Below are 19,495 nucleotides of genomic sequence, written 5' to 3' on the forward strand. Positions count from 1 at the left end.
GCTGTAATATACGAGTATTCCTAGATTCCTCTCTAATTAGTGGTTAGTTTTATTTGGTATGTGACTTGTAAATAGAAATGCAGGTGGGTGTCGTTGTGCACAAGTCATTTGATTTTTGTAGCATTTAAGGAAACAATCAGATATTTCCTATATTGCCTCAATGTTTTTACATCTACGAGCTGCACGTTATGTTCTTTTCCAAAGCAACTTTCAACAGTTTGTTGCGCCGCTCCGAAAGAGGAGGATTCTCAGTGTTAAAGTATCACGGGAACTGCCATCGCACATGGTTAGTAGCCTCAGTTTGTACTGATTTCGGTACACCTACCAGAGCCTCATAAGGGAAGATCTATAGTATGTTGCTCCGTTGTGGAAGATAGGGCAAGACACATGTGACGGGAAGCTGCAGCAAGAAAGCGGCGTACAAATCTATCGCCAAAGCACAGTTTACGATTTTAGTCTGACCCCTGACATTCACTGTAACAAAAGAAGATACCTTGTAATTTGATTTGGTACGTATCCACCCCCGAAATAAGTAATTACTTTATGTTATGTGTTACATGAATCGAGCGGCTAATAGAACCAAGATGATGGAACACACACACACACACACACACACACACACACACACACACACACAGAGACATTATCCACTCTGTTCAATTTTTGACAGGCAGTGTATATTATCCCATTCTTCCATTTTATGCCCACACGCTCAGGTCTGTAGCTATACCTACATACGTACTCTGGAAACCACTGTGAAGTGCATGGCAGAGGGCACTTGGTGTGGTACCGCACACTGGGGTTTCTTCTTTCAAAGAATGGCTTCTTAAATGCCTCTGTGTGTGCTGTAATTACTCTAACCTTGTCTTCACGATCTCTAGGGGAGCCATACGTAGGCAGCTGGTGAATACCATTAGAGATCTCAGTTAACACTGTTAGTACATTTAATGCTACTCGTACCTTCAACAACGTGGTCCTTAACTGCTTTGAAGAGAGAATTTTGTGTTGCTCTTTATTGATAGTTGAGTGAGTGCTGTATTTAGTTGTCGATGACACCTAAGCTGAACCCTAGGGATGTACACTAGCAAGGGAAAAATAACTAAATCCACAAAAACAGAAAATTTAGAATTAACGTCCGTAACGTAGCGTTTAAGGTTTTTTATTTGATTTTATGAAACGACTTTACAGAGTATGAGCAGTTAGGTTTATTGAAGTAAGAGCAAAAATTTGACGTTCGTGCTCATGAAAAAATCGGCATTTGTTGTAAAAGACACATACTGAAACTATAAACAAACGCATTTCTTTGGCGGCTGCAAGATCACAAAAGAAATGTATCAGTCATGCAAATTGTACCGATGTTTAATTCCTGATTTCCTAAATAATCAGCATTAAAATAAAAGTTTTAAATAATTTTATTGGCTGATTGGTTTGCACCTACAGTTCACATTAATGAAGCTACTTAGAATATCTTCACAACTTAGTAGTCTTAAAATATTACTTGTGTGAAGCCAAATAGTTTAGCCTGTCTTCTAACGTAGGGATTCCAACCCTGGTTCTTTTTTATTTTTTTGTCAACTTCAATTAAGAAAACGAACTTCTTCCATTACTGTTTGCTATCGTAAGTGACAGGAACATTCTTAGAGCGATCTGTTTATTAAGAAATTAATCTTTGACTTTAGTGAGCTGTGTTTTAAATGAAAAGCTGTATGGAAGAAATCCAGTTCCCGCGAAATCGAATTCATTGTAAATAGCCAAAATACAGATGATCATTCTTTACAAATCTTAGAGATTTTGTTAAGTGAAATGCCCGACATTAGATTAGCCGACACGGGGAATTTGATGCGAGGGATCTCAGAATTTGAGAGGCGAGCGCTGATTTCATTAATGTCAGCTGCCCACTGAAAAATTTATTGTGCTAACCTCATACAAAACAATTAATTCTACTTCATTTACGATTATAAGGGGACCTGCACCACAGTACTAACAAAAAAATGGTTCAAATGGCTCTGAGCACTATGCGACTTAACTTCTGAGGTCATCAGTCGCCTAGAACTTAGAACTAATTAAACCTAACTAACCTAAGGACATCACACACATCCATGCCCGAGGCAGGATTCGAACCTGCGACCGTAGCGGTCACGCGGTTCCAGACTGAAGCGCCTTTAACCGCACGGCCACATCGGCCGGCCAGTACTAACACACAAACTTCTGACGCACGACTACTTGCAATGCGTGATGCTTGTGGCATACGGATCACAGTGCGCCACATTGTAGTAGACGGTGTTTTATGTTCAGACAAAAAGGTGGCAGCTAATTAACCGACGTATTTGCCCTCTATTTTTAACTGACAGTGCTATGAATGTAGTATGACTTTTAAAGTTTTGTGAAATGTCCAACTTCTTTCCTAAAATTTTAGGAAGATGCTTTGTTTTGAAGGATCCATAAAACAAACAATTTTTCGATTTTTTTGAAAAAGTAGTGAAGCTATCATCGTAAACTATTTTGCACATTATTTACTGATTCCTGGACTTTTTTTTTTTTAAAGAAATTCATTCGTCCTGAAGCCGCTAATCCAAAGAGATAAAGTTGCTCTGTCCAGAATGCAGTGCGTCCATGACGGAAGTCCTGCAGTCTTCAAATCGTGTGTGAAATAAAAAGAAAATTTTGAAAAAATAATAAAATGATGGGCGTTTGAAGCAAAGATGTAGTATTCTTTTATTTATGTCACGTTTTTTTGCAATAACTAATGAATAAGTGAACATTTAAAAAATTAGCGTGTTACTGCAATTCAGGCAAATTTTAGAAACATACGTTCATTAGTGTGCCCGCAGTCTATTCCGTCAGCATGAGATACAGTGTATTTCGGATGGGGGGGGGGGGAGGGGCTTAATGATGACTTACTTTCTTAAAAAATCGGAAAACGTTCTCCAAGAATTAGTAAATAACGCTGAAAAGAGATTTAAGTTGATTTGTTTCATTAGTTTGTTTTTAAAAAGTGAAAATATATAATTTTATAGGCTGGCTGAGGAGAATAGACCCTTAATGTGTTATCAGGTTGACTGGATCAGTGCGTGTTTCTTGTGAGTGAAGAGCCAGCTACATTTTACTATGTAATTATTATAGCTTTTCTCTTGTATTACTTGTATTTTAATTGCCAATTTTACAACGTCTGGCCAGTTTACGCTATTTGCAAGGATGTGAGATAGTGAGATTGTTCAGGTGTCTGTGAGTGATGTTGGGGGAGAGTGAGAGAAATTTCGTAAGACCTAATTCTACTTGTTTTATAACATTTTAGATATTTCAGCCATCTTTCCTACTAATTTTTATAGGTTGCTGATAATGTCGCCGTCTCGCCATTGCGTAACCATAAAACACACACACACACACACACACACATTAACACAGACTTCCTGTTATATTAAAATTTTTGTAGTGCTGGCCCCTAGGCAGCAGCCTAGACACCCTGCGCACTAAGTGTAGTAGCAGTAGTTCGGTAGTTGAGGCTTCTGAGGCTCAGAGCAGTGACGGCAGCTGCGGGTGTTGCAGGCGGGACGGGTCGGCAGAATGGCGGGCCGGCGCGCACTGCCAGCCTGGGGACCGGAGGCGTGGGCGGCGGGGGCGGTGTGCGCACTCCGCCCCTCGAGCGCAAGAGCAAGCTGTCGGCGCTCGTGCGCGTCTTCAAGCCCTGGAAGTGGAAGCGCAAGAAGAAGTCCGACAAGTTCGAGGCCGCCTCTCGCTGTGAGTAACGTCACTGTCCATCATTAAGGGGGCGTTTGGGCATGTCGTTTGTGTTGTAATGGATTTGTCATACTAACCACCTTAAAGAGTGAATTTCCTCTTTCATTTGTTAACTGCATTAATTATAAATAATACACGGAAATGCCTCAAACAGACATCAGACAGCCTAAATACAGCAGTGCACACATGGATTACGCAAACCTGTATTTTTAGAACTGTTATTACGTGATTTTTCAAAAACAGATGTTCTAAATACTATCTGTAATGCTGATTCTGAAAATTACTTCAATTTTGTTCAGTTTCCGTAATTTTGAGAAGGAGCAGGTTAAAACATCGACATCTATGATTAAAAGTTACCATCTTTATCGTGAGTTGCAGCTGACGAATGGTCGTTGCAACGTTGGAGGGGGAGCAGAATATGACAAAGTCCTCCAAAAACTATCAACGTCGAATGGAAAACTTTAACTGCGGGTATAATAAAACTGTTGATGCCAATAGCGAACAGTCTCTTGACAGAATCAGTCTGAAAGAGCACCTCCGACCCGACATCTGAAAAAGTCGCCTGGAAAGGAACGACCGAATGAATGGTGATAGTAGGCGCATCCTCGCGAGCCCTGTGTGCGGAACTGTTTACGATGTGATGCCTGAAAGTAGTGTGGTGTTCCCTCTCAGGATCGAAGAAGGTGAGTACGAAGTGTTGTTTGCGTAGGAAAGATTCTTGTATTTCCGCCTTCGGCAGGGTCAGTTGTCGACGATAGAAATATAGCTCCCAAACCCACACTGATAGCGACTGAGTAGTTACCGCGATTTAGAACCTAAATCAGATGCTGGTTATGCGTTGTAACGTTTTTCCGGATCAGGTAGTGAGAGCCACATTACGGTAACCACTGGAAAACGTGCGAGCGTTGCTTGGTTTCAGAAAGAGTACTAAAATCACCTCTTTCCGCGAATCTGGAAATTCCCAAGTCAGCCACGGTTAGGAGAAAAACGGTTAGGAGAATCGCCTTTGCGTCCTGGTTTATGTACTGTATCATATACTGGCTTCGACCCTTACATGGTGTTGTCGACTTGACCCAAGACAATGCAAAATCAAGCTCTCACATAGAAAAGTTGCAGCTGCACTCCTCGGTATTATTGGAATGGAAATTCCAATCACCATTCTCCATTAGTGGCGGTGGAAAACTGAATCCTGGTTTTCAGTGATAGAGCTAAAGTACTCTGCCATTGCCTGTGTGCTGTCTCCAGATGTTGACTGCCTCAGTACAGTAGTAATAGGTGATCTCACAGATTTGCCAGATATCCTTCTTGATGCTTCTTCTCATACCTAATAATAATAAAAACAGTTGAAAGTCATTAGGACCTCCAAATTTTGTAAAACTTAGTGTTTGCATCTACAACAGTATTTTTAGAGATGCTCCACAATTCTAATGAAGATATCAAAGTGGCTCCAGTTTTAGGGATCCGTACAGCAATTGGAAAAAACGGAACCATTATAGGATCACTTCGTTGTCTGTATGTCTGTCCGACTGTTAAAAATGCTTTTTCTAAGGAACGGGTAGACGTATCAGATAGAAATTTATATCACATACTGAGGCCTATGGTTCCTTGGTGGCTTGTAAAATGTAAGCTTGTAAGTCAATGTACTTAAAAGATACAGCCATTTATGTCACATCTTTTGATACTAACAAACTCACTCATCAAAACCTACTTCGCGTTGACCTACACTCATGAAATTTGAAAGAACCAAGGTTTCATCGTAAAACTAAACGAAGAAAATAAGAAAATTGTTATGCTTATATCACACGAAAAATATTTCTTTTGACATTTATTGCCCCACTTCAAATTTAAAAGTAAAACATTCTCGAAAGTCTTGGAATTTCCGCGACCAATATCTTGCCAGTATCAATCCCTGATTCCGGGGATGGATGAAGTGTCTAGATATATTGTACGGAATCCTCAGAGGTAAGACTTATTCATCCAAGTAACAGGGTCTCCGCGAACCCTGACTAGTGAATAAGCTACTACAATGACCCCAGAGACTTGTTACGGGGTCAGTGTGTGTACCTGTATTTGTACTATTCTCCTAAACGTAATCATCTGACTTTTGAGAAGGAAGATCATAGCTCAATCGGAGACTGAATGGTTTTACGTGCTTGACACTACCGTACTGGGGAACAAATTACCACCCATTCAGATGAAAAAGTGGTAACCCAAACAAGACTGAGAATAGATCACTGCTTCTTAGCGCATGGCTAAGTGCTACAAAGAAAGAACCTAGAAGTTGTCGGTGCTTGTACGTATTGCTGTAAGTACACCAAAACGTAACTAAATGCATTTTGTATACTGACGAGAGCGAATTCCTGTGTTTGACAGTTTGACAGGGAATACGGCTTGAATTGTGCCTAATGGCGAGGCTGCTGTGATGGAAATTTTAGTTCTGTGTAGTGTCATGACTTCTTTCTGAATTGTGGCTTGGATGTTTCAGTGTTTTATCAATGTTTCGCTCTTTTCTTCCTAGCGGTAATCCAGCGACTACGACTGAAATCTAAAATTGTGTTCTTAAGGCTTTCATTGTATCCAAGTTACTCCTTCGCGAATGTACAATGTACAATGCATGGCGGAGGGTACATCTTATCAACTTCAGCAGTTTTATTTCCTGTTCCGTTCGCGTAACAAGCGAGGAAAAAAGTGACTATCTAAATACCTCAGTACTCGCCCTAACCCCTCTTCATCTTTTTCTTATGATCCCTACGCGAGATGTACAGTGGTAACAGCATAGTAGACACACTGTCGTCTTCGAATACAGGTTTTAGAGAGAACTACGTCGCCTTTGTTCCAAGGGTTCCAATTTAAGTTTTCTGTTACATTTTCGTATGGTCTATATCGATCCTTTAGGATCCAAGCAGCGCGTGTCTTATTTCTTTCGAAGCCTGTTATCGTGCCTGCTTGACAAGGACTCCAAAGACTGGAACAGTTATCTGCGGTTGGTCCCAATTGCTTCTTGTATGCGATTTCCTTTACAGATAGACCACACACTGCCAGTACCCTTCCACCAAATCTGTCTTCCATTCATCTATCGTAGTGATTTTAAAAGATCGTTCCATTTTACGTCACCTCTTAGTACCAATCCCAAGGCCACCTCCGTAACTGAGTGGTCAGAATGGTTGACTGTCATGGAGGGGGACCATGTTCGATTCCCGGCAACATTTATTCATTTCACTACCTTCAAATATTCATACGATGTGACGTGCTCAAAATGTTTTTTTAAATTATTTTATGTATTGACTCTCGGGGAGAGCCCACACAAGCATGTAAATAGTGTAATGTCAGTTATGAGGACACGAACGTAAGGATACCGCAACACCCAGTCGCCGAATGGAGAAAATCTCCGACCAATTCTTAGCCAAGTCTCTCTGCGACTGCTTACGATCGTACATCAACGATACTTGCCATTACACAGCTGCATCGGAAGCGAAGACTTTTATAGTGCTGCTGATCCTATCAGATATTTTGAATGAACTTGATTCTAGGACTTAAAAAACGTTATTTCTCGGGAACTTAATATCTTTTATAGAAATCGTCTCTGTTTTATGCAAGAAATGATAGGAACGGTGTTTTCTATATACATAAATGATCTAGTGGACAGGGTGAGCAGGAACCTGCGGCTGTTCGCTGATGGTGTGGTGTACGTGAAGCTGTCGTAATTGAGTGACTTTAGAAGGGTCCAAGATGACTTAGGCAAAATTTCTAGTCGGTGTGACGAATGTAGAAAAAAAAAAGGTTAATGTCAGTGGGAAGGAAAGACAGTCCCATAATCTTCGAATAAAGCGTCAGCAGTGTGCTGCTTGATACAGTAACTCCGATTAAAAATCTAGGCGTAACTTTGCAAAGTGATAAAAAATGAAATAAGTTCGCCATGTTGGTAGTAGGGAAGGGAAATGGCCGACTTCGGTTTGTTGGGGTAATTTTAGGAAAGTTTAGTTCACCTGTAAAGGAGACTCCGGGTAGAACGGTAGTGAGACCTATTCTTGAGTACTGCTCGAGTGTTTGAGATCCGCACCAGGTCGGATTAAAGGAAGGCATCGAAGCATTTCAGAGGCGGGATGCTAGATTTGTTACCGGTAGATTCAGTCAGCACACATATATTACGGAGATGCTTCCGGAAGTTAAATGGGAATTCCTGGTGGGAAGGCGACGCTGTTTTCGAGGAACGCTACTGAGAAAATTTAGAGAACCGGCGTTTGGAGCTGGCTGCAGAACGATTCTCTTGCCACCTACGTATATTTCACGTATGGACCACGAAGATAAAGTAAGATCAGATAAGGGAGACCAGGGCTCCAGCGGACACATACAATCGTTTCTCCCCGTCTGTATTCGCGAGTGGAACAGGAAAGGAAACGACTAGCAGTGGTGCAGGGTCACTCCGTCACGCACCGTGCGATGGATGTTGATGTAGAACGCAGAAGAAAAAGTTGCTGAGGTGCCAGAAACATCGAAACAACTGAATTTTTTGAGTTTGGATGAACGCCTTGTGGGTATGTGAGAGCGTCATACCCGTGTCCCACCTGTTATTGTAGGTTACCTTTCATTGCAGTGGCTTACGTCTGCTACTTGTTCAGTGTTAGCAACAGCTCTTTGTTTACCACTGCCGTCGCCTCGCCCGCATTTCCACGCGATAAGGTCGCCATAAACCTTGTCTTACTGGAGAGAGTAGTGGGAAGAGATAGCAGTTGTGCATTATTGTTGGTAATTTATTTTTACTTTGTTTCCTGGTATCAGCGAATAACATGAAAGGTGAAGGCCTCACATGGGTTTGCTTTCGCGATTCCCGGCGACGATTGCCGTAGATACTGCCACTGACAGTGGCTTTCCATGATCACGTGTTGGTAACTTGAAATGTGTTGTCGATCGTTGGCTGTAGTCTGTTGATTTTCTTCGAGGAAGTATTTAAGTAGAAAGTGATGAATAGTGCTTGATTCGCGCGTTCGCTTAAAGTTTTAATGCCGAGGCATCGGCTGTTTATCTGACGTGTACCGCCGGGTCTTCATTCTAATTATAGTTTACTACCAGTGTTTTAGATATGGCTGAATCTCGACACTAAGATGCATTCTATTGTTCTGCAAATACTAGTTTTTGATGTTACTTTAGTTGTCTTCAAGTTGTTACAATTCGTCAGTGCGATTACAAATAGGCATCAGATGATCTGACGTAACTGTTCATTAAATGGACTTTTAATCTCACTTTTATGTTCGAGGCTTTATTTTTATCTAGGTAGATTCCCTAACTGTTCCAATAACTATGAATCAGATTGCGTGTACTTTACTATGTTAGCACGTAGTATTTCCTTCTGATAAGTCACACATCAATGGAGGAAACAGAAGCTCTCAGAGAGATGAAGTAGAATATTCGCAAAGTTTTAGGAGTCTTCAAAATGATGTCGATTTTGTACAAGTTATGATGCAGGCATTGTAACTGATTCGGACGTGTCCTCTGTCTTTCTTCAGCAATATGAGACATATCCATTTCGCTTTTCGTCTGCGGTGAACCATTTTTTGCGAAATTTCACGTTTCTTATTCGTATCCAGGTCGTAACTACCGCCGATCACCGTTTACCTTATTGCTCCATTATTTGATCAATGCCGAGCTCACCGATAATGTCTGGTTGTCAGCTAGGGGAGAGAGTGAGCGTTATCTCTCAGGCTTTCGCGCCGTGATTAATTGATTGATGGTATGCTTCCGTGTGCTCACCAGAGGTGTTGTCTCCATTTTATGTACAGTATTCCAACGATCGACCCGATATTTAACATAACCCAAGAATGTACCAGAAAATTTAGGAAGATTCTGTAATTGTTTTAACAATATTGTGAAAGAAAAAGTCCTTTTTTAATGAACTGCTCTCATCTCAAAATTTATAATCTTGTATGTAGTAGCACTAACAGCAATTCCAGGACTAGTTGGTACTTGCAACAACATAGGGAGAGATGGGACCAAATCGTAACATGGCAGTAGTCTATAAATAAGTCGAAATCTGTATCATGAGTGTGCTTTTATGCAGGAAATAATCAGGCTCTTGCATTGTTTGGAATCTGTGTTTTGGACTAAAAATTTACAGTTTTGTGCAATTCGGCGTCCTGTAGCCTTTGAACCATTTGCTGAAATAAAATTCAGGTTTCTGAAAGTTTTTCTTTTTAAAAAATTGGCATTTTGTTTCATCGCATTCTTTGAAAGACTAAAGAAAAATAGTAAACAGTAAACTGTACATTACAGAATATTGAAATTACGTTTAAAAAGGGCTTTACTATCTTTTTGATAACGAACGAGTACGCGGCTGAATTTCGTGTTCACAGCGCTGACTGCATTGACAAAAGACCTCATTACGATCACCAGCTGCGCTGATGAAGTGACTGCCGATGGGAGAGCGCGGGACTCCTGTCTAAATTTTCTCTTGCAGTTGCATCCTTTGGCGGGTCGTAGCTGTTCGTCCGCAGATGGGGCCCTGGAGCGTGTCCGTGCTGATCGGTGACGAGCAGGGTATCCACTGGTACTCTGCCTGCGTCAGAAATGTGTTCAGTATTGCTCGGTGCCCCTTTTTCCCTTTTACTTCGCAATTCTGAATTTATTACGAAGATCATTCCGAAACTAACGAACATTGTGATGTGCGGAGCCGCGCAATTCTCCTCCCACCCCAGTCGCCGTATCATGTTAGTAGTGTAACACGGGTCAAAAAAAAAAAAAGAACTAGAAAAATACTATCATGAATTACAGACTGATAACGAAGTTTTTGGAAATGTGGTGAACGAAGATTCTTCAGCTTCATGTTCAGATGGTGGACAAATGAATATTTATGATGAAGAGCGATCAAGCCGACCTTTAGTTGTGACAAACGAAATCAAATCAATGATCGAGGAAAAAAATTAAACAGGATAGACGTCTTCCTATTGATGACCTTATCTTGTGTTCCCCGAAGTTTCATGATCAGCTCCTCATCAAACCGTTAGTGGTGATTTGGACTACAGACAAGCCTGGAGGGTTCATCGACTTTTGACAGAGGAACATAAAAACAAAGAATGGGAGCTGCACTGCCTTTTCTCACTCTGTACGTGGATGGCGAAGAATTGTTGAACCATATTGTTACTGGTGACGAGGCCTACGTTTCGCATGAAAGTCCAGAAACAAAGCGCGTGTGAATGGAATGGCATATCCAGGATGTCAGACAGAACGAAAAAGGGCAGTCTAATTCTGAGCACCAATAAAGCTACGGCCACCGTGTGTTGGGATAGAAAGGGCGTCCTAGTTATCGATTATACGTCTAGAGGAGAGGCCATAAATGCAGCGGCCTACTCTCAGACCCTTCACGCACTACGCCCCGCCTTTCAAAACAAACGGCGTGATTTGTTGCCCATCAAAGCATTGTGCTTCTTCACGCAAATGTAAAGAAAATTTAAAGAGATAAGTAGTGAATTTCATTATAACTCCTCACTGAAATATAAACCAAAAACAATACAAATGACTTTTGATTCGTTTGGAAAGTTTCTACAGTTTATAGGCACACGTGCTCGAGAAGCCAACTGAACAGCTAGGGTCCCTAGCCTACGTCACGTGCAGCAATTTCAGTGACATAAAATGTAGAAAATATACGTAAGGAAGAATTTTGTAATCACATTTTTTAAATTATAAATAGCGACTTCGCACGGTTAGCACAATCTGCGGCCGAACTATTTGCCTGGCGTAGCGGTAATTTTGTTTACAGTGTTCTGCGTAGACTCATGATTAAAAATGAGGAGAGAACAGCGTTAGATAAGCGAATATCATCACTTTGATATAAATCAAACGATCCAAGTAGTCCACATCGATTCTGCCGTATTGCGGCGCCTAAAGGCGTGAGCGGACTGCCCAGTCTCAGCCCGCAAACAGATGAACATCAACATTGTCCACTTCTAAGTAATCTCCCTCTGATATAATACACATGTACCAGCGCTTTTACCAATCTTGGGAGCATTTCTGAAACTCACTTTTGGTTGTGGTGTTCAGCTCCTTCAGCGATTCTGTTTTTATCTCCTGAGTGGTGCCAAGCGACGTCCTTCCACAGCCCTCTTCAGCGTCGGGAATAGAAAGATCTTGCAGGGGGTCATGTCCGGTGACTACGGTGGCTAAAGCAAATCAGAACAAGCCTTGATGTGTGAGCAGGAGCATTATTATTATTCAGTTTCCGCGAGTGATTTTGCAACAGCTCCGTTCGTTTTCTTCGGATTGCTTCACGAAAACGGCTCATAGCTTCCAGGTAGTATTCCTTATTGACTGTACGACCATAAGGCAGGAACTCATTTTCATTCCCTATCCCATTGTAATCGAAGATAACAGTGAGGAGAACCTTCACATGTGATCGAACTTGTCGAATTTTTTTTATGTCTTGGCTCTTCAGACATTTTCCATTTGGACTGTTTGACCTTGGTTTCGACGTCATACCTGCATACCCATGTTTCGTGACCTGATACAACCTTCTTTAGAAGTTCTGGATCGGTCGACTCCATTCACCAATTCCTGAGTGACGTGTACGCGACATCATGTGTGGCCGAAATTCAACAATTTCGGAACAAAATTTGCTGCTACACACTTCATGCCCAAAACATCGAAAAAAATTAATTGGCATAAGCCAAAGGATATACCGACATATTCAGCAACCTCTTTGATGGCGAATCGGCTATTTTTCAGGACCATTTTCTCAACGTCTTCAGCGTCTTCTCAGTCCTCTTTGAAACGTTTATACAACTCATAAACTGTTGCCGCAGTCAATATTTCGAAGAAGGTGGTGCATTTTATTCCAGTTTTCAAGCAACATTTAATGCAAATTCTTTGATCCACCTTTTTCGGAAGCAAAAATTCACCGAGCACTCGAAATCGCATATAGCCTTTTCGACAGTCAAGAATAAACTAAATATTGAAAACTTTTGAAAATTCAAATATACATCAGGAACATGTGTACTGACAACATAATTCCTTTTTTTTTTAAATCGGATGCATAAATCCCGCGAAATTAAAAAAATTTCCGTTACCTTTTAATCGCAACTGGTACTGACAAAAAAAAGGTGGCGGGGGTTGTAATTAATCATAGTTGAGCCAATTTGCACCAAATATTTATGAATTATGCGCAAGAACCTTCCTCGCTAATTAATGTATCTAGCAATTACAATGTCATCAAAATCCTGATATTTGAATGCATATATAGGGAGGAAAAAGCGGCGGGGGATGCATATAGAAGAAGAATATAAATTCTGGCAATAATAATTTGAGAATATATATTCTGGTAATAATAATTTCGTGTGGTTCGATGTCCTATTGCAAGTCTTTCAATCGAACGTCACTTTGGCGACTTGCGCTTCCCTAGCCAGTTGTCCAACAGGGAAAAGGCGACCTAGAGTTTAACAAGGACTCCACATTATTGACAAGTGGTTGGTAGATTAAAAGACAAAGATAAAAATCTGTGGTCCGACCAAGATTCGATCACGCGATCTTTCGCTTACGGTACCATGGCCACGCTTTTCTTTTTTCTTTTCAAAATATTTATTTAACGCTTGCACATAATCACATCAAATAACAGAGGCTAACAGGAAAAAAATATACCGCTAGACTACCAAAGCTGACTTCGATTCCAGTCTGAGAAAATGACCTACAGTTTAACATGGAATGCAAATCACGTTTCGCTTCTGGCGAATGTGAGGTGGATGCTAGGTTAAAAGACAGTGAAAAATTGGTCGTCCCTCCTGGGTTCGAATCCGTTACTTTTGGTTTCCAAGCACGCACTAGACTGCGGATTGTGCTCGAACTTTTCTGATGTCGTAGTTCAGCCAATTTCCACGACATATTTATAAATTATATACACCAACATTCCTAGTGAATCAATCTATTATTCAAAACCGGATCAAAACTCTTACAGTTGTTCCTGAGATTGGGCCGTAAACTAATAGGAGCTAGCAGGGAATTTCAGTATATAAGTGTTCAGAAACAGTCTGCAGGGTACGTTGTGCTGATAAACAACTTTTTTTAAGAAAGTAAATACGTTGCGCTGTTCAGGAGTTAACTTGCTTTGACGTTAGGCAGTCAGGCTATTGAGCGCGAAAATTCAAGCGACCCGCCAGAGACACTGCCGCCAGTAATGTTCTTCGTTGCAAAACGGCCTGCAGCCTCCTGTGTAAATATGCATATAAATCCTTACTAATGATGAGTGGTATTTCGTACTGTACGTCACAAAAAACTGCTCCTGCAGGTTGGGAGGTATTACAGTGGGGAAATAGACTCTTATGTGTTTTTGTGGTACACGCCACAGTGGCTCAAATATAAAGGTCAGGGAAGACGTACTATTTCATCGTCGTGCTCATCAACCAAACTCGTACATTTTTAGGATTGTGAGTGAGCCATTATCGCCTTGTAAAATGCAATCCCGTGCTAGGATCAATGCTTGTAGCACTGCAGGAACACGATCACCTCAATGGTTTCGTAGACCTGATCAACTATCTTTCCGTTCTGTGTCCCCATGCGCTCCCTCGAAAACCAAAGTATCACCTAAGTCGTTATCGGATCTCCATCGTACTCGTACTTCAGAACAGGAGGAAGACTGTGCGCTGTTCCTCGTGTTGTGCAGTGAGAAACAGTAGAATCCTCAACCATGTGTCCCTATGAGTCGTTACTTAGAGATCCTTGAGCCACTGAAGACTCATTGCATTCGCTTTGTTCACAAAAGGTATCATAATACCGTCATTCTGCTTACTTTGAAACTGTTCTTCACAGGAATACAAAGCTTATCTATCACATCAGGGCAACAGCCGTCGTGTAAGAAGTCTCTTCAGTCCCATCCTGCCTCTTTCGCAGTTTAGTAGTACTTGTACTACTTTTGTGTTTAGCAGGCGATGTTTCTCTTGTTAATGGTGCATGAAGTAAGCGGCAGCCAAGAATTTTAGATAGTAGCGAGTATGTAAGGAAGACGTCTCTTCAATCCCATCCTGCCTCTTTCGCAGTTTAGTAGTACTTGTACTACTTTTGTGTTTAGCAGGCGATGTTTCTCTTGTTAATGGTCCATGAAGTAAGCGGCAGCCAAGAATTTTAGATAGTAACGAGTATGTAAGAAAGGCGTCATCATAGATCAGCACACCACGACCACCACAGACTTTCTGTCGACTGAAAACACCCAGAACATTTACTTTGAAAGGGGGAAAACGAAAACGTCAGTTCGTTACAAATAAGTAAAAAAAAAAAAACGTTCAGAAACAACGGCCTTACTCCGTGATGTTCACACTATTTTACCCAGACCGTGAATGTCTTAACAAAAGTGATAAAAACGCAAAGAGGTTAGCAGATCCAGATATTTAGGATCAGTAGTATCAGATGACGGAGCCGCAGAGGGAAATGTAGTACATCGGATAATCACATCTTACAATAAGTAGCGCATGCCTGCTGGAGTCTTCTATGATAAAAAAGTGCCTGTTCGGACGAAAAAACGACCGTAAATCAGCAGTGTGAGAGTAGTAAGGGCTGCAAAGAAGACACATTAACAAATGTTGGATTCATTGGGGAGTCCCATGTTGCGATCGACATGTGAAGCCGCCTTAAGGATTACTGTCACTGAGGTGACGAGCCGCAGGATAGCTATAAGCACTCATACAGATGGCGGTAGTATCGCGTACGCACTGTTTAAAAAGGCATAGCGTTGGCGGAGCTGTCACTTCTCCTCAGGTGATTCACGTGAAAAGATTTTCAACCTGATCATGGCCTCACTAGGGGATTTGACGGACTTTCAGCGCGGAATGGCAGCTGGAGCCAAACGTATGGGACATTCCATTTCGGAAATCATTAGGGAATTCTATACTCAGAGATCCACAGTGTCACGAGTGTGCCGAAATACCAAATTCGGGCATTACCTCTCACCACGGACACGGCAATGGTCGACGGCCTTCATTTAACAATCGTGAGAAGTGACGCTGGCGTAGAGATTAGTATTAACAGGCAAGCAATAACTCGTGAAGTAAACACAGAAATCAACGTGGAATGTATGACGAATTATGCATTAGGACAGTGCGGCGAAATCTGGTGTTAATGGGCTATGGCAGCAGACGACCGACGCGACTGCCTTTGCTATCAGGAAGACATCACCTGCAGCGCCTTTCCTGGCCTCGTGACTATATTGGTCGGACCCTAGACGACTAGAAAACCGAGGCTTGGTGAGACGAGTCCAGATTTCAGTTCGTAAGAGCCGATGGCAGGGCTCCAGTGCTCCAGTGTGACGGAGACTGCGTGAAGCCATGGACCCAAGTTGTCAACAAGGCACCTTGCAAGCTGGTGATGACTTCATAATGGTATGCTGTGTTTACATGGACTGCATCGATCATTGTTTGGGAATGTTTATGTTCGGCTACTTGGAAGCTATTCATGTACGTCAGGTTCCCAAACGACTTTGGAATTTTTATCGATAACAACGTGCCATGTCACGTGGATAAAATTGTCCGCGATTGGTTTTTGAAGAACATTGTGGACAGTTCGAGCGAATGTTTTGGCCACTCAGATCACCCGAAGTGAATCCCATCGAACATTTATGGGACGTAATCGAGAGGTCAGCTCGTGCATCAGCAACACTTTCACAGTTATGTACGGCTGTAGAGGCAGCAAGGCTCAATATTTCTCCAAGGAAATTTCAACGATTCGTTGAGACCATGCCAGGTCGAGTTGCTGCTTTGCTCCGGACAAAAGGATGTTAGACACGATATTAGGAGGTATCACACGGCTTCTGTCACCTCAGTGTGAGTTGTGTGAAAACAGCTCCCAATTACAGGTAAAATTATAAAATGCAGATCGAGATGTTAGGGCTGCCTCTAATGCAGACCAGGTGGCAACGAAGAGGCCGGGTCCAAAAGGACAGCAAGATGGTTCCCGTCGAACAAGGTACATATCAACGAGGGAAATGACCCTCCAAGTAGGGAAAGCCAATCCCATCTAAAGGGACTTTGCGAGAAGAAATAATTGGAGCCGGAGGAGGAAAAGAAGAAGAGTAAAAGGAGAATATGTTCTGCATGACTACACTGCAATTCACACTTCTGAGGTGCTTCTTAATGGGTTCATAGATCCACATTGAGTATTTCTCGACCGTTTCAATCTCGAATAGAACTCAGTATTTCTACACGAACTCTATTTATCTTATTTTATTACAATGGTCCTTTCTGCCTGTCTAGGTGGGAGTCAACAAAATATTTGCTCATTCCAACCAGAAAGTTGGTTATTTAAATTTCGTCAAATAAAATCTCGCCGCAACGATAAAACGCCTTTGTTTTAATGACTGGCACCCCGACTTGGGTATCACATCCGTGATAATCTCTCCACTATTCTTCGATAATCCAAAGCGAGGTACCCTTCTTTGAACTGTTTCGATGTCCCCTGTTAGACGTATCTCATAAGGGTCGCATACTGCCCAGTAATTCACCAGAAGAGGGTGAACATGCGTAGTGTAGTCAGTGTCTTTAGCACTCGTAAATCAGTCGCGACTGATAGGAGTTCTAGGAATAAAACGGAGCCTTTGATTCATCTTCCTCACAACTTTTCTGTGTGATGGTTTCCTTTAAGTTGTTTGACATTGTAACCCCTAGGTATTTAGTTGAATCCTCAACCTTTAAATTTGTGTGATTTATCGCGTAACCGAAATGGAACGTAATTTCTTTAGTACTTGTGTGAAGGACCTCAATCTATCAGGCTGGAGCATAAATTCGTAGCGTTTTCCCGTAAGTTTAATAAACAGAATGGACATACATAATAGAGAATTCAGTCATCAGTAATGTTTCCTCCTTCACTTTTTACAACAGACTGCGAACGCTAGTGTAGCTTCTCGATTCGGCGACTGTAGAAATCACTCCGTTTTGAGGCGAAGAACTCGTCCAGCCGTGTTCGGAGCGCATTTTCATCCGGAAAGGAAGAGGAAGTTCCTTGAATATTTTTCGATAGAGAGCAGAAAAGGTGAACATCTAATAGCGCGAAATCAGGTGGCGAAAGTGGCTGTGGCAAGACCACCCAACGAAGTTCATTTACAGTGTTTTTTGTCTCTGTAGCAGAACGCGGGCGGCCCTTATCAGGAGTAGCATTGTTGCTCTTGGGCTACCTCTGCAAGATGTCTCAGTTGTTGACAGTGAATGTCAGCAGTGATGGTTACCTCCAGGAAGCAATTCGTAATACACCCCACCGTCAGTCTTACACAATATTCATAACATTATATTTTGTCGCTGCACGCCGGCCTAGGTGGTCGAGCGGTTCTAGGCGCTTCACTCTGGAACCGCACGACCGCTACGTCGCAGGTTCGAATCCTGCCTCCGGCATGGATGTGTGTGATGTCCTTAGGTAAGTTAGGTTTAATTAGTTCTAAGTTCTAGGGGACTGATGACCTAAGCTGTTGAGTCCCATAGTGCTCAGAGCCATTTGAACCTTTTTTTGTCGCTGCACGCAGGTCTTTGTATGAGGAGTTGTTGCTTTGTTTGGATTCAACCATTCCTTTCGTTTCCGTTTGTTAGCATAAAGACATCATTTCTCGTCACCAGTAACTATACATGATATGATGGTCGGTATCGTTCGCGAGCCATTTGATGATGATGATGATGATGATGATGATGATTAGTGTTTTAGGGCGCACAACAGCGGGGTTATCAGCGCCCGAGCCATTTGATGACGAGCAAGCAGAGATGCTCATACGGCCACCCTCTGATTCCTGTGATTTTGGCTTAGAGCATGCGGTACCCATACATCCGATTTTTTAACATTCCTCATTGCTGCAAATGTCGGACGACGGTGAAATGTTCACAAAAAAATGGCTCTGAGCACTATGGGACTTAACATCTTTGGTCATCAGTCCCCTAGAGCTTAGAACTACATAAATCTAACTAACCTAAGGACATCACACACATCCATGCCCGAGGCAGGATCCGAACCTGCGACCGTAGCGGTCGTGCGGTTCCAAACTGTAACGCCTAGAGCCGCTCGGCCACTCCGGCCAGCGGAATGTTCGCAGTTCACCACATTTACCAGTTCTCGAATACAGTGAGGTGGTTCATTGTGGGTTAGTGCGTTTAAACGGTCTTCATCAAAACAAGGTTTTACTGAACGTGGAGAGTCACTGATATCAAATCGATCCTTCGCAAAGCGACAAAACCATTTTCTTGGCGTTCTCTGCCCAATGGTATTATCCCCACACACGGCACAAATGTTTCTGGCTGCCTCGCGCAGCTATCACACCTCCACTGCACTCAAAAAGAAGAATATGTCGGAATGGACCGATTTCTCCACTTGGTATTCCATTCTCTAGCGTGCACAGGTTCACTCACGATCTCCTAATGACAGAATAACAATACGTAAATTAAAATAGTAACAGTGAACTACAAATAAAAAATGACAGTCGATAAATAAACCCATAGCAACCGGAATACCAACATACAAAGCAAAAGCATCACGAACTTAAGCACCAACATAATATTTCAAAAGTTGGTGTTTCGTTTGTATTTGGTCGGGCATATTACAACTTCACAGTTGGTTTTATTTGATGTTAAACTGATGGTCGTTGGAAGTTGGTGCGCTGCCGCTTTGGGTAAACGATGAGAGGAAATCAGGTTTGATGATAGCTGCAGATTTCTTCTTCCAGCTCTGTTCCAGAGCGAGCCAGTTGTCCGCGTGACGGAAGCGTTGAGTGAGTCCACCCCTGTGGTGAGCCGAGTGGCTCCCTCGAGCCTCTTCTCCC

General features: G+C 42.2%; 1 protein-coding gene across 1 annotated transcript in view; it reads left to right on the forward strand.

Moving 5' to 3' along the window:
- The window catches only part of LOC124759088 (phosphatase and actin regulator 4-like), a 415,959-nt gene that overhangs the window by 322,986 nt on the left and 73,478 nt on the right, over positions 1–19,495 (forward strand). The window contains exon 2 of the mRNA XM_047249088.1: positions 3,547–3,738. Within this exon, the coding sequence (XP_047105044.1) occupies positions 3,547–3,738 (192 nt within the window). The remainder of the gene's footprint in view (positions 1–3,546; positions 3,739–19,495) is intronic.

The sequence above is a fragment of the Schistocerca piceifrons genome, chromosome 1 (genome assembly GCF_021461385.2).
Source record: "Schistocerca piceifrons isolate TAMUIC-IGC-003096 chromosome 1, iqSchPice1.1, whole genome shotgun sequence".
NCBI classification, from domain to species: domain Eukaryota; kingdom Metazoa; phylum Arthropoda; class Insecta; order Orthoptera; family Acrididae; genus Schistocerca; species Schistocerca piceifrons.